The sequence below is a fragment of the Calliphora vicina genome, chromosome 3, assembly GCF_958450345.1.
Source record: "Calliphora vicina chromosome 3, idCalVici1.1, whole genome shotgun sequence".
Lineage (NCBI taxonomy): Eukaryota > Metazoa > Arthropoda > Insecta > Diptera > Calliphoridae > Calliphora > Calliphora vicina.
The window spans coordinates 122,797,782-122,812,615 of record NC_088782.1 but is presented as its reverse complement, the minus strand read 5'-3'; the positions used below and the strand labels follow the sequence as shown (position 1 = coordinate 122,812,615).

The 14,834-nt window shown below is 25.9% G+C and overlaps 1 protein-coding gene across 2 annotated transcripts in view; it reads right to left on the bottom strand.

Moving 5' to 3' along the window:
- Positions 1-116: 116 nt before the first annotated feature.
- IRSp53 (Insulin receptor substrate 53 kDa) overlaps positions 117-14,834 on the bottom strand; it is a 67,798-nt gene continuing 53,080 nt past the window's right edge. Inside the window, exons 3-13 of one of the 2 annotated variants that reach the window (XM_065503406.1) lie at positions 9,594-9,669; positions 9,340-9,423; positions 9,117-9,178; positions 6,188-6,385; positions 6,062-6,127; positions 5,792-5,995; positions 5,446-5,647; positions 3,230-3,675; positions 2,983-3,168; positions 2,747-2,916; positions 117-2,452 (exon numbers count right to left, since the gene is read on the bottom strand). In XM_065503406.1, the coding sequence (XP_065359478.1) occupies positions 808-2,452; positions 2,747-2,916; positions 2,983-3,168; positions 3,230-3,675; positions 5,446-5,647; positions 5,792-5,995; positions 6,062-6,127; positions 6,188-6,385; positions 9,117-9,178; positions 9,340-9,423; positions 9,594-9,669 (3,339 nt within the window). In that variant the 3' untranslated portion in view covers positions 117-807. The remainder of the gene's footprint in view (positions 2,453-2,746; positions 2,917-2,982; positions 3,169-3,229; positions 3,676-5,445; positions 5,648-5,791; positions 5,996-6,061; positions 6,128-6,187; positions 6,386-9,116; positions 9,179-9,339; positions 9,424-9,593; positions 9,670-14,834) is intronic. The other variant, XM_065503407.1, reaches the window with a different exon arrangement.

The following is a 14,834-nucleotide window of genomic DNA, read 5'->3' as shown; positions in this document are numbered from 1 at the left end:
ACAAATCTTATAACATTTTTTTCGGGTTTTTTTAAAAAAAATACAAAGTTAAACTAAAAATCTATAAATCTATTACGATAGGCACCACCCTTGCTATAAAAAAATATAAGAAAAAAATATAAATTTAAATTATAATTATTAAGGTTTTGGGCATATTTAATGGAAGACTTTAAAAACAAAAGAAACAACAATATTAAGATGACAAAAATATGTGTACAATATGTTAAACAGTTAAATTAAGAAACTTAAATAAAATGCTTGTTGTTATTTACACCATAAAATTTAAAAATATGTAAACAAAATTTAAATCCTTAAGGATTTCTTTATAAAATTAATAAGTCCACGCTCTGTGTTTTTGTTTAGCAACTCTGTGTTATAACAAAACCAGAGTTGTTTTCTGTGATAGCATCTCTGTGTTGTAACAAAAACAGAGTTATCTTTCAAGCCAGACTTGGAATTTTATCTTTTAATTTAAATTTTCTTTTTTTCTTCTTCTAAAAACAAGAATTCTATATTTAATTTTCATTGTAAAGGTTTATATTACTTCCTTTACTTTTTATATATAATATTGACTTAATAAATTTGTATAAAAAAGACTCTTTACAAAATCTAGATTTTTTTTAAAAAAATCCAGAAATTTTCCATTGTTATTTAATGAATATATGTTTTATATTATTTCAATACTCTCTACTTCAACTCTCTTCCTTTTATTCCTTTTCATTTTAAACAATTTCTTCTCCGGTAAGAAAAAGTTGAGAGTTTTTTTTTTTTCTTGTAAATTTTCAATCCCTTTTTTTGTATTTAAAACTATTTCATTTTATTATTTTTGGACTGTTGTTGTTGTTGCTGATGCTGCTGCTGCTGTTGTTGGTCCTGTTGATCCCAGAAATCATACCAGGGTCCATAGGTTTTACCATAATGTTTATCCCTTTCACTGTTTGTACTTAAGGACTTTTGTTGCGTTGCTGAATTGGAGTTTCTTTCCAAAGTCATGCTCGTCATATTGGAGGATTTCATGAGTCTGGTGCGGGGCAATATGGTGGCAGTGGGTGTGTTTAGGGAAGAATTTGATTGTCTGGTTAAAGTAGAATCATTGTAACGCATTTGTTCTTGTTGCTGTTGATGATCATACGATTTGGAGGAGCGATTTCTTTCGTTATCTTCTCCGGCCCGTCGTTCACTGCGTTCGGCTCTTTCCGACTTCTTTTTTGTATTCATATTCATATTGCCATTAATATTGCTGCTGCTGCTGCCATTCAAATTGGAGGCGGTAGAGGCTCTAAAAGTTTGAAATTCCATTTGATGTTCTTGCATTTGCATGGCCCTTCTTTGTTTCTCATCTCTTCTCACCAAATGATCATTGATGACTATGCAATCGTAAGGATCTGAACTGGTAGATTTGATTTCTGGATCATCCGAATCCTCCTCACTGGTATAGTATTGCTTTAATATGTCTTTACGTTTCACTGTTTTCATAATTATACCTCCCGTATTGCCATTATTATCGAAAAAGTTATTAACATCACTCATTTTCAAAGTGCCATTATCCAATTCACTTTCTCCCGCCTCACTTTCGGTGGAGGGAAACATTTCCGTTGGCTTGCTATTGCGATTTTGTCCATTCATATTTTTATTTGGCGTCATATTGTGGGGATTCTTTTGTATGTCATAGGATTTCTTGTGATTGGAGGCTTGAGCCCGATTGCCCAATGAATTTTGTTTCTTATTCTCCATCATGGTATTACGATTAATGGTATTGTCTCTGTATTCCTTTTGGTACTCCTTTTGATTTCTCTTAATCGTGCTTAGTCTTTCGTTTTCAGTGGGATTTTCTATATCAATTTCGATGGTTTTCATAATTTTCATTCTCGATTTGGGTGTGAAATTGTTATTGTTATTGCGTGTTATCATGGGCTCTCTTACCATGGGTGTCATGCCATAAATATTTTCATCATCGTCATACATTTCCAAACTGGTAACACTGTCTTTGCGCTGTCTACCGCCCTCCACCAAATGTTTTTCATGTTTCTCCTGCGATGAAGTGGAATTGTTGGAATTACTCTTGGTTAGAGTATCATTTCCCTCCATTTCACGTTCACTTTCCATTTTACTGCTGGTGGTGCGATAACCCTCATCCCTAAGCTCTTCCATATTGGGAGCAGCCACCAAATCACGATGTTGCCACAAAGACATGCCGGCCAATATGTCATCATGTCTGCCACCACCAAATTTCCAAAAAGACTTGGTTCTCTTAATGCCTCCCGAGGAAGCCTGCAGTATTTCATCATCACTGGCTATTAAATCGTAACGCATGTTGCCGGAATTACGATTTAAGGTCTTTAAACTCTTATCATCTATCTGGCTGTCTACACTGCTACGGAAATTACGATTCAAGGTCCAAGAAGCTATTTCCCGGTTGGTGGAAATATGGGTATTGGTATCAGCTCGACGTCTTTTAGGTTAGTTTAATGGTTTTCAAGGAGTTTCAAGGTTTTTTTTGTTTAGCATTTAATATGGGAGCAATGATATTGAACACACACAAAAAATGGTGCAAAAATATATGAAAATAAACATAAAAAAGAACATAAAATGGCAAATTAAATTAAAAAAAAACGAAACAAATTCTCCAAGTTAGTTAGTACAAGAGGTGAATAGGTTATTAACAAACGTTTAATGGAGGCTATGGAACAAATGTTTTAGAGTTTATGAAAGGCTTTATTAAATAAAAAAATAATAAATTACATACCGTATGGGCACACGACTAGTTTGCTCTTCATCTGAATAATCCACTTCCGGCTGGGGTGGCGGTTCATTGGCAAAACCACTATCATTACTGCTGTGTAATGAAGTTTTGGCTGCTGCAGCCGGTTTCAATTGATTCATGGACGATTGCTGTCGTGTTAGAAATAAACGATTCTTTAATTACAAACAGAACATTTCCTCTCAACGGAAGGGGTTCTAAGGGAGGTTTTAAAAACTCACATGTGTCACTTGATTGCCATTTTGCAGTTTCTTGTTGCGTCTTTCAATGGCCGATTGGCTGCCATTGGGTGCACAAAAACTTTGTGAAGAATTCAGCATGCGTGCTGAGTTTTGAGCCGAAGGCACGGGAGCAGGCAATGTTGGAGGAGGTCCTGGTCTTGGATTGCCAGTCGTAGAGGGGCGATACTAATAAAAAACAATTCCTTTCAAATATATGCAACAAAATTACTCTATAACTCCACCTTACCTTCTTCTGATTCCTGTACGTATCCCCAAACATTCTGGTGGGTGATGTCTCCTCATGTCTATCTCTTCTATACGACGCATCATTTTCCATTTCCTGTTGATTATCCATATCATTGTAGTTTTCATGATAACTATTGCGCATGCCACCACTTTGCCGCTCATAATGCATATTCTCATAACGATCATTAGAACGTTCAGGACGTTCTCTTTCCGTTTTAATTTTATTGTCAGCAATCAGATCGGCATTGGTATAGGCTACGGGGAACCAACCAAACATTTGTGTACGTAGATTTTCACCAAATTGCCAGCCCTTGGCCTTGCCACCCACCAATGCTATACGATCACCCTCTTCGAAAGGCAATTGATTTTCGCCGGATGGCATGTAGGCATAGAGGGCTTTAACCACGGTACGCTGATCCCAATGGCCATGATCGGAGTGATCGTTGGCTGGAAATAAAGAAAATGATTTTCTTGTTAATGGTGGATCTGTATAATACAAATTTTTTTCTATTATTTATGGATTTTTTTTATATTGAAAAGAATCCTATTAATCGTGGTTTTTTCTAATACAAAATATTCCTACTAATCATGGATCTTTCTCATCCAAAAGATTCCTATTACTCCAGGAACATTCTTAAACAAAATTGTCCTAATACTCGTGGATCTGTCTTTAACAAAATTGTCTTAATACTCGTGAATCTTTCCTTAAAAAACTTGTCCTGTTAACCGCGGATCTTTCTTAAACAAAGTTGTACTGTTGACCGTGAATCCTTATTAAACAAAATTTTCCTGTTAATCGTGGATCTTTCTTAAACAAAATTTTCCTATTAATCGTTTATCATTCTTAAACAAATTGTCCTATTATTCGTGAATCTTTCTTAAACAAAAATGTCCAAGTAATCGTGGATCTTTTTTAAACAAAATTGTCCATTATCGTGGGTCTTTCATAAACCAAATGTTTGTATTAGTCGTTGATCGTTCTTAAACAATATAGTCCTATTAATTGTGGATCTTTCTTAAATAAATTTGTCGTAGTAATCGTGGATCTGTTTTCATCAGAATTGTCCTAGTAATCATGGATCTTTCTTAAACAAAATGTTTGTATTAATCGAGGATATTTTTAATACAAAAGATACATATTAATTGTGGATCTTTTTAATTCAAAAATTTCCTATTAATTGAGGTTATTTTTAATACAAAAGTGTTCTATTAATTGAGGATCGTTTTAATACAAATGATTTTAATGGATAAGTTTCTTATTAATCGAGGTTATTTTTAATACAAAAGTTTTCTATTAATTGAGGATCGTTTTCCTATTAATCGTGAATATTTTTACAGCAAACGTTTGCTATTAATTGTGGATCTTTCTTATACAAAATCTTACAAAAAATTTTCGTCGATTTTTCTTATACTAAATTGTCCAAATTTGATCGTGGATCTTTCTTATTCAAAATTGATCGTGGATCTTTCTTATACTAAATTGTCCAAATTTGATCGTGGATCTTTCTTATACTAAATTGTCCAAATTTGATCGTGGATTTTTCTTATACAAAATTTATCGTAGATCTTTCATATACAAAATTGTCCAAATTTGATCGTGGATCTTTCTTATACAAAATTTATCGTAGATCTTTCATATAGAAAATTGATCGTAATCTTTCTTATACAAAATTGATCGTGAATCTTATACAAAATTTATCGTGGATCTTTCATATTCAAAATTGATCGTGAATCTTTCTTATAAAAAATTGATCGTGAATCTTTCTTATACAAATTTTATCGTTGATCAATTTTATACAAAAATTATCATCAATATTTCTTATACAAAATTTGTCGTGGATCTTTCTTATATAAAATTGATCGAAGATCTTTCTTATTGATTGTGATCTTTCTTACACAAAATTTATCGTGGATCTTTCTTATACAAAACTGATCGTGGATCTTTTTTATACAAAATTTATCGTGGATAATTTTTTTACAAAATTTATCGTGGATCTTTCTTATACAAAATTGATCTTTCTACTCAATTCATCGTGAATCTTTCTGATACAAAATTGATCGTGGATCTTTTTTATACAAAATTGATTGTGTATCTTTCTCATACAAAATTGATCGTGGATCTTTCTTTGTTCCTTTACGTCCTGGAGCTTTCTACTTATTACAGTTTATTCCTTAACAACGTGGATCTTTATAATATAATTTTAATTCGTTACTTACCTATAACGGTTGTGGTTGAATTCGAACCCGAACTATTCAAATTGAAATCCGATTTGGCACGTGGCAAAGAATTTTGTGTATATGGTATATTTGTCTCATGCAATGTCCTCATATCACCGAATGGGGCATCAACACTGCGTGATTTTTTCAATTGATTCGATTGATTTGAACCATGTGAATCATCAGAATCTTTAAGACGTTCCTGATGAACAAAAAAAAATGAAAAAAAACATGACTTTAAAAATTTCTAAACAAAAAAGAAACCCAAGCTAATAATGCCACAAATATGTTGCAGTAGTAAATGTAAATGTGTGTTTTGTAATTTTTTTTTTTATAAAATACTTACCAATCTTTTATTGCCTACCAGCATTGAATTACCATCATATACCGTAGTGGGTAAAATCTCACGTGATGCAGCAATTTCTTGCCAATTTTCCAAATGATTATCAATTACTGTTTTGCCAGTTGTATGATAAGCCATCCAATGTTTGGCTATAGAACACTGGCGTTCCAAAACGAAACCATAACGGCGACGTTCCTGAGTCATGGCCTAAGAAAAAGTAAAGAAAAAATTTTATTATTTTCACAGGTTTTTTTTGGGGAGGGGGGAACTTACATTTTTATAGCTTTGCTCACAAAAGGCATCCAATTTCTTTTTTTGATCTTCCAACATTTGTAGGGTCTTAAAAGTGAAATATTTGAAATAAAATTTATTAAATATTTTTTGGTTGGTAAAGCTTACCCTTAATTCTTTTTCGGTATTTTCGGGACTAGCTTTTTTCTTGCGCTGCTTTTTCATGGTGGTAACGGCCTTGTGATATGACTCCATGCGCACTTTGTGCTGTTGCATGAATTTCTTTTGTTCATGCTGCACAACTTTTGTGTCCTTTTCCAGATTGGTTTCTAATGGCACTAGTAAATCCACATAAAAGGCTTTTAACTAAAAACAAATTAAAAATTATTCATAATTTACTTATATAAATCAATTTTAAAATGAAAAATCTATAAAAGGTAGTTATGAAAATCTAATTTTCTAACGAATTAAATTTTATTCGAATAATTTGAAACGAATAATCGGTCAAATTTGTACAACAAATTTATTGAATTAAATTTTTAAAATGTAAAATCTAGAAAAAGTAGTTACAAAACCAGAATTTTTTTACGAATAAAATTTTATTCGAATAATTTTTAAAAACAATCTCTAAAATGTTTACATTGAATTTATTTAATCCAGTTTTAAAATGTAAAATCTATAAAAAGTAGGTACAAAACCAGAATTTTTTACGAATAAAATTTTATTCGAATAATTTAAAAATTTTACACTTAATTTATTTAATTCAAAAGTATTCAAAATTAAAATTTATAAGAAAATAGTCAAAAAATGGAATTTCTTTGACGAATAAAATATTATTCGAATAATTTGAAACGAATAATCGTTAGAAGTTTACATTAAATTTACTTAATCGAGTTATAAAATGTAAAATCTATAAAAACTGGGTACAAAAATCTATTTTTTTAACGAATAAAATTTTATTCGAATAATACGAAACGAATAATCGTTAACATTATACATTAAATTTACTTAATTCAGTTTTAACATATAAATTCTATAAAAATTAGGTATAAAAACCAAATTTTTGCAACGAATAAAATTATATTCGAATAATTTTAAACGAATAATCGTTAAAATTTTACGTTAAATTTATTTAGTTTTAAGTTATAAAAGATATAAATAGATATAAAAAAAATATTTTTTTTAAATTTTATTCGAATAATTTTTAACGAATAATTGCTAAAATGTTTACGTTAAATTTACTTAATTCAGTTTTAAGATATAAATTCTATTAAAAACTTATTTTTTTAACGAATAAAATTTTATTCGAATAATAATCGGTAAAATTTTATACTAAAATTTACTTAAATCAGTTTTAAAATGTAAAATCTATAAAACTTAGGTACAAAAAACCAAATTTTTCAACGAATAAAATTTTATTTGAATAATTTTTAACGAATAATTGCTAAAATGTTTACATTAAATTTACTTAATTCAGTTTTAAGATATAAATTCTATTAAAAACTTAATTTTTTTAACGAATAAAATTTTATTCGAATAATCGGTAAAATTTTATACTAAAATTTATTTTTAAAATATAAAATCTTTAAAACTTAGATACAAAAAACCTAATTTTTTTAACAAATAAAATTTTATTCGAATAATTTTTAACGAATAATTGCTAAAATGTTTACGTTAAATTTACTTAATTCAGTTTAAGATATAAATTCTATTAAAAACATAATTTTTTAACGAATAAAAATTTATTCGAATAATCGGTAAAATTTTATACTAAAATTTACTTAAATCAATTTTTAAATGTAAAATCTATAAAACTTAGATACAAAAAACCTAATTTTTTTAACGAATAAAACTTTATTCGAATAATTTTTAACGAATAATTGCTAAAATGTTTACATTAAATTTACTTAATTCAGTTTTAAGATATAAATTCTATTAAAAACTTAATTTTTTTAACGAATAAAATTTTATTCGAATAATCGGTAAAATTTTATACTAAAATTTATTTTTAAAATGTAAAATCTATAAAACTTAGATACAAAAAACCTAATTTTTTAACGAATAAAACTTTATTCGAATAATTTTTAACGAATAATTGCTAAAATGTTTACGTTAAATTTACTTAATTCAGTTTTAAGATATAAATTCTATTAAAAACTTATTTTTTTAACGAATAAAATTTTATTCGAATAATCGGTAAAATTTTATACTAAAATTTACTTAAATCAATTTTTAAATGTAAAATCTATAAAACTTAGATACAAAAAACCTAATTTTTTTAACGAATAAAACTTCATTCGAATAATTTTTAACGAATAATTGCTAAAATGTTTACATAAAATTTACTTAATTCAGTTTTAAGATATAAATTCTATTAAAAACTTAATTTTTTTAACGAATAAAATTTTATTCGAATAATCGGTAAAATTTTGTACTAAAATTTATTTTTAAAATGTAAAATCTATAAAACATAGATACAAAAAACCTAATTTTTTAACGAATAAAATTTTATTCGAATAATTTTTAGCGAATAATTGCTAAAATGTTTACGTTAAATTTACTTAATTCAGTTTTAGGATATAAATTCTATTAAAAACTTATTTTTTTAACGAATAAAATTTTATTCGAATAATCGGTAAAATTTTATACTAAAATTTACTTAAATCAATTTTTAAATGTAAAATCTATAAAACTTAGATACAAAAAACCATATTTTTCAACGAATAAAATTTTATTCGAATAATTTTTAACGAATAATTGCTAAAATGTTTACGTTAAATTTACTTAATTCAGTTTTAAGATATAAATTCTATTAAAAACTTAATTTTTTAACGAATAAAATTTTATTCGAATAATAATCGATAAAATTTTATACTAAAATTTACTTAAATCAGTTTTAAAATGTACAATCTATAAAACTTAGATACAAAAAACCTAATTTTTTAACGAATAAAATTTTATTCGAATAATTTTTAACGAATAATCGGTAAAATTTTACACTAAATTTATTAAACTCAATTTTAAAATGTGATATCTATAAAAAATTAGGTAAACAAAATGAATTTAATGATAATTAATTATAAATTCGAATACTTACAATATTCATTTGCTGTTCTTGTATTTCCTTATAAACAGTAACAACATTTAGCAAAGCCGCTCCTTAATTTATTAAAAGAAATTTTTATAATGATTAATAATAGATTTAAAAATAGTGGCTACATAAACAAACTGTTAACCTACAAAGTTATTATTAGTTTTTAGTTTAAATAAACATAATTGCCTTTAAAATATTAAGTACGAGTATGTAGAAGATAACTTACCAATATCGCTGGTTCCACTGTGTTGAGCATTCATGGCAATTTTAGCCAATGCTTCATTAAATAAACGAGCTGATGTTGCAGCACCTGCATTTGCATGCATTTTGAGATGCCAACAAAGTGATTAAGTAAAAAATTCACAAAAAAAATAATAGAATTTAATTATAGTTTTAGTATTAGTATTATTTGCAAACAAATCAAGAGATCATATTTATTTCTACTTTGTAATAAATAATTTTCTAATTCAATGAGCTCACCATGTAATGACTTTAGATAACCCTTGCCAGCGGAGATTAATTGACGGGCACCGGGATTGAATTTCTCCAAGATGTTCTAAAATTAGAAAAAACATTTTAATAATTAATAAAATAATCACAAAAATTATACAGAAATGAATGTGTAAATAAATTCAAAGTATTCAAAATCATTTAATAATAATTTTACCATATTTCCAAAACATTCCTTAGGCCTATTCTACTAATGAATTCGACCTTAACATTTGTTCTACAAAATCTTACAAAAAAAAGCTCACAAAACAAAAGATTCCAGCAACAAACTTGCCTGGCTGTCACAGTGCTCACCATGCAACCAACCAACAAACACACCTTTTTTTTACTACAAAACCGCAACAATTTGTTTACAAAAAATGCCAACTCTTAAACACACAAACATTTTATTTCATTTATTTTTTTTATATTTTTTTGTTTCTTTCTATTAACAAAACGCATTCTTTTTAGCAAACATAACAATAAGTACCAGCATACTTTTTATGTTTATGAACAGTTTTTTATTTTTTGGTTTAAAGAAGTTGCTAGCCAACGAAAATGTTAAAACAATTTTTGTTGTTCATCTATTATTTACCAACTTAATTTATGTGTCAAACCATAGACCAAAGAGTTTGTTAAGAAAACAAGTCACTGCAGCCAGATAGGGTTTCCCTAAGCCAGCCAAGCATGAAAATATGCCTTAAATTACATTTAGGGCGCCTGGCGATAAACTGCAATGAATGAATTCAAAATTTGTAAAGTAAGGAATTTCAGAAATATGATAAGTTATATCAAATTAAAAGAAAGTATAAACTTAAACTGTTAAAGAAATTACATTCCTTTGTTTTACTTCTAATCAAATAATTTGCAACGAATAATTGTTTAAATTTAACATTAAATTCATTTAAATCAGTTTAAAAATTTAAAAAAAAACTAAATTTTTTTACGAATAAAATTTTATTCGAATAATCTGAAACAGTTTTACAATGTAAAATCTATAAAAAGTAAATATAAAAGCCCATTTTTTTAACGAATAAAAATTTTATTCGAATAATTTGAAACGAATAATCGGTGAAATTTTACAATAAATTTACTTTAATCAGCATATGAATGTAAAATAAATAAAAATTAGGTACAAAAACCTAATTTTTTTTAACGAATAAAATTTTATTCGAATAATTTGAAACGAATAATCGTTATAATTTTATATAAAATTTACTTAATTAAGTTTTAAAAATAAATTCTATAAAAATTTAGTATAAAAACCTAATTTTTTTAACGAATAAAATTTTATTCGAATAATTTGAAACGAATAATCGGTGAAATTTTACAATAAATTTACTTTAATCAGTTTATGAATGTAAAATAAATAAAAATTAGGTACAAAAACCTAATTTTTTTAACGAATAAAATTTTATTCGAATAATTTGAAACGAATAATCGTTATAATTTTATATAAAATTTACTTAATTAAGTTTTAAAAATAAATTCTATAAAAATTTAGTATAAAAACCTAATTTTTTTAACGAATAAAATTTTATTCGAATAATTTTACTCTCAAAAATGTTTACATTAAATTTACTTAATCCAGTTTTAAAATGTAAAATCTATAAAAAGTGGTTACAAAACCAGAATTTTTTAACGAATAAAATTTTATTCGAATAATTTGAAACGAATAATCGTTAAAATTTTACACCTAATTTATTTAATTCAGTATTCAAAAGTAAAATCTATAAAAAAATAGTCACAAAACGGAATTTGTTTAACGATTGAAATATTATTCGAATAATTTTAAAAGAATAATCATTAACATTTTACATTAAATTTAGTTTCATAATAAAAAACTATATTTTTATAAACGAATAAAATTGTATTCGCATAATTTCAAACGAATAATCGTTAAAATTTTACTTAAATTTACTTAATATAAATTCTATAAAAATTAAGTATAAAAACCTAAATTTTAATCGAATAATTTGAAACGAATAATCGTATAAATTTACATTAAATTTATTTAATTTATTTTTAACATATAAATTCTATAAAAATTAAGTATAAAAAACTAATTTTTTAACGATTCAAATTTTATTCGAATAATTTGAAACGAATAATCGTTAAAATTTTACATTAAATTTACTTAATTCTATTTAATAAAGTAAAATCAAAAAAAAATAAGCCAAAAAAAAATATTTTGTTTAACGATTCAAATTTTAATCGAATAATTTGAAACGAATAATCGTTTAATTTGATACTAAAATTTTCTTAATTCAGTTTTATTATGTAAAATCAAAAAAAACTTTGTATAAAATTTTATTTTTTTAACGAATAAAATTTTATTCGAAAAAGTTGTAACGAATAATCGTAAAAATTTAACATTAAATATACTTAAAACAGTTTTAAAATATAAAATCTATAAAAAGTAAATACAAAAAAAATTAATTTTTTAACGAATAACAGTTATTCGAATAATTTTAAACGAATAATCGTTCGATTAAGTAAAAGCAATTAATCGTTAGAATTTTACATTAAATTTGCTTAATCCAGTTTTAAAATGTAAAATCTATAAAAATCAGGTACAAACAACTAATTTTGTTAACGAATAAAATTTTAATCGAATAATTTGAAACGAATAATCGTTTAATTTGATATTAAAAATTTCTTAAATCAGTTTTATTATGTAAAATCTATAAAAACTTGGTGCAAAATTCAATTTTTTAAACGAATAAAATTGTATTCGAATAATTCGAAACCAATAATTGTTAAAATTTTAAATTTATTCAGCTTTGAGATATAAATTCTATAAAATCTAGGTATAAAAACATAATTTTTTAACGAATAATATTTTATTCGAATATTTTGAAATGACTATTCAATTTACTTAGTAAATCAGTTTTAAAATGTAAAATCTATAAAAATTAGGTACAAACAACTAATTTTGTTAACGAATAAAATTTTATTCGAATAATTTGTAACGAATAATCGGTAAAACTATAGCTTTTATATCACAAAATTTTATAAAGAAAAAACAGTAAAATACAAATAAATTATTATGTAGAGTTTCTTTGGTGTTGTGAAGTTTTTAAATGCTGGTTTCTATATGGTTACTTGCAATCATGAAACGGTTACTTTGAAATTACTTGGTTTTAATGGCCTTCCAAGGTTTTTTGAAGAAAATGTATAAATAATTGATAAAAAATATTAGTTTTCATTAGTTTTTTGTAGTGGTTACCCGTTTAGAATTAAATGGTTACTTTTCCCAATATCAAAAATATTTGAATTTTTAGGTTTTTAACATTAATTTACACAATTATTTGTTGAGTATTATAATATTTAGGGTTTTTTTATATGGTTACTCGTTTAATATTAAATGGTTACTTTCCCCAAAATCAAAAATAATTGAATTTTTAGCTTTTTATTTACAATTTACACAATTATTTGTTGAGTATTATTCTTTTTATAGTTTTTATGGATTCGTTTTATATGGTTACTTTTATTTGTGTACCGATTACTTTATGAGTTTTTTTGAAATTAGTTAGTTTTTTTCATATTTCTACAATTTAATAAAATCCTTTACAAAAATTAGTAATTTTCAGTTGTTTTTGATATGGTTACTTGTTTTTTTATAAAGTGGTTACTTTTGTTTAAAATTCTGCAATTGTGGAATTGTTTTTAAAGGTTTGTTTTAAATCCATTTAATATACAATTAAAGAATATCCTTTACAAAAATGAGTGATTTTCAGTAGGTTTTGATATGGTTACATGTTTTTTATGAAGTGGTTACTTTTGTGTAAAATTCGGAATTGTTTGCTTTAAATCTATTTAATATAATTTTCCATTGATTATCTGCCTGACGTTCTAATTGCAATTCGATTTTGTTAGTTAAACCAATAAAGAATACAATAGAATACAAAAAACATTAGCCTAGATTTTGGCCAGTTATGGCACATGAAAGAAACAGTAAAACATTGCTGCATACAATAGAAATACTTACAATACTTCGACTTATTTAAGAGGCAACAACTTAAAGCCATTTAAGGAAATGCTCATATACAAACTAAAACTAACAAAAAATAAAACAAACAAACAAAAAAATTGAAGAAAAAATAAAAGAGTTGCAGTAAAAACTAATTTCCAATGACTGGCCGGCCAGGCCAATTGTTATACAAAATGAAATGTTAAAAACAATTTAGGTTCTTTAACTTACTGTGACCAGTTAGTTGGTTAGTTGGTAGAGGGAATGACAGACAGTCATGGTTTGTGGCTTACAAAGGAAACCTTTCAAATAAAACCACTTGTTCTTTGAGTAAATTCCAAACCAAAACAAAAAAACACACTTCATAATGAAGACAAACCAATAATGATCATGATGATGATGATTTCTTTGTTGGCTTAACCACATGGCTATAAGGAGTACGTCCCCTATGTCGGTAGTTTTGTCCGACCGTCCGTCCGTCTTTCTGTATGCATATGCTTTTTATGTCTAACTATCTGTCTGTTTAGCTGTCAGCTTGTTGATTTAACATATTTTTTCTTATTTATTTTTGCTCATTTTGCTTTTTATTTTAATATTCTAATTCCCAACACACCTTAATTTCCATTATTTATTCCATAAAAGAGACAGCATAAAAAAACAGATTCCTTCTTAAAATGCTTGCAAATCATTTATAAGGTTTCTTAGATGTTTTACTATCATTTTAAATTCTAACATTTAAAAGCATTATTTAAACCACTGCTGCTATCTAATAGCCTGTAATTTACAAATAGTAATAAAATCTATTTTCAAATTTTGTTCCGGTCTATGTTAAAAAACATTTAAATACCCAAATCTATTTTCAGTTTTTAGGTAAACGTCAATTTATGTTTTCTTTCTTGTTTTCTAGTCATAAAACTATTTTTATTTATTTTTTTTTTTTTTGCAGAAAATGACACGCGATTTAGCTCATAAAATATGTGTTAATTCATTCATAGTTTCCACTAACATGGGATTTTAGCATTTGTAACGGAAATCATTTTCAAATTATCTTTTTCATATGCTTTTCTACAAAATACTTAGTTTCTGTAGCATGTTATACCTTCGACATTAGCTATTTAGCAAAGTGTTGCTTGGTAGTTTAGAAAGAACATGTTTAAATAAATAAATTTTAAGCAATTATTTAAATTAAGTTATAGTATATTTAATTGTCTAACAAAATTGCTAATATGCTTAAGAAAATACTAAAATTTGTTAAAGTA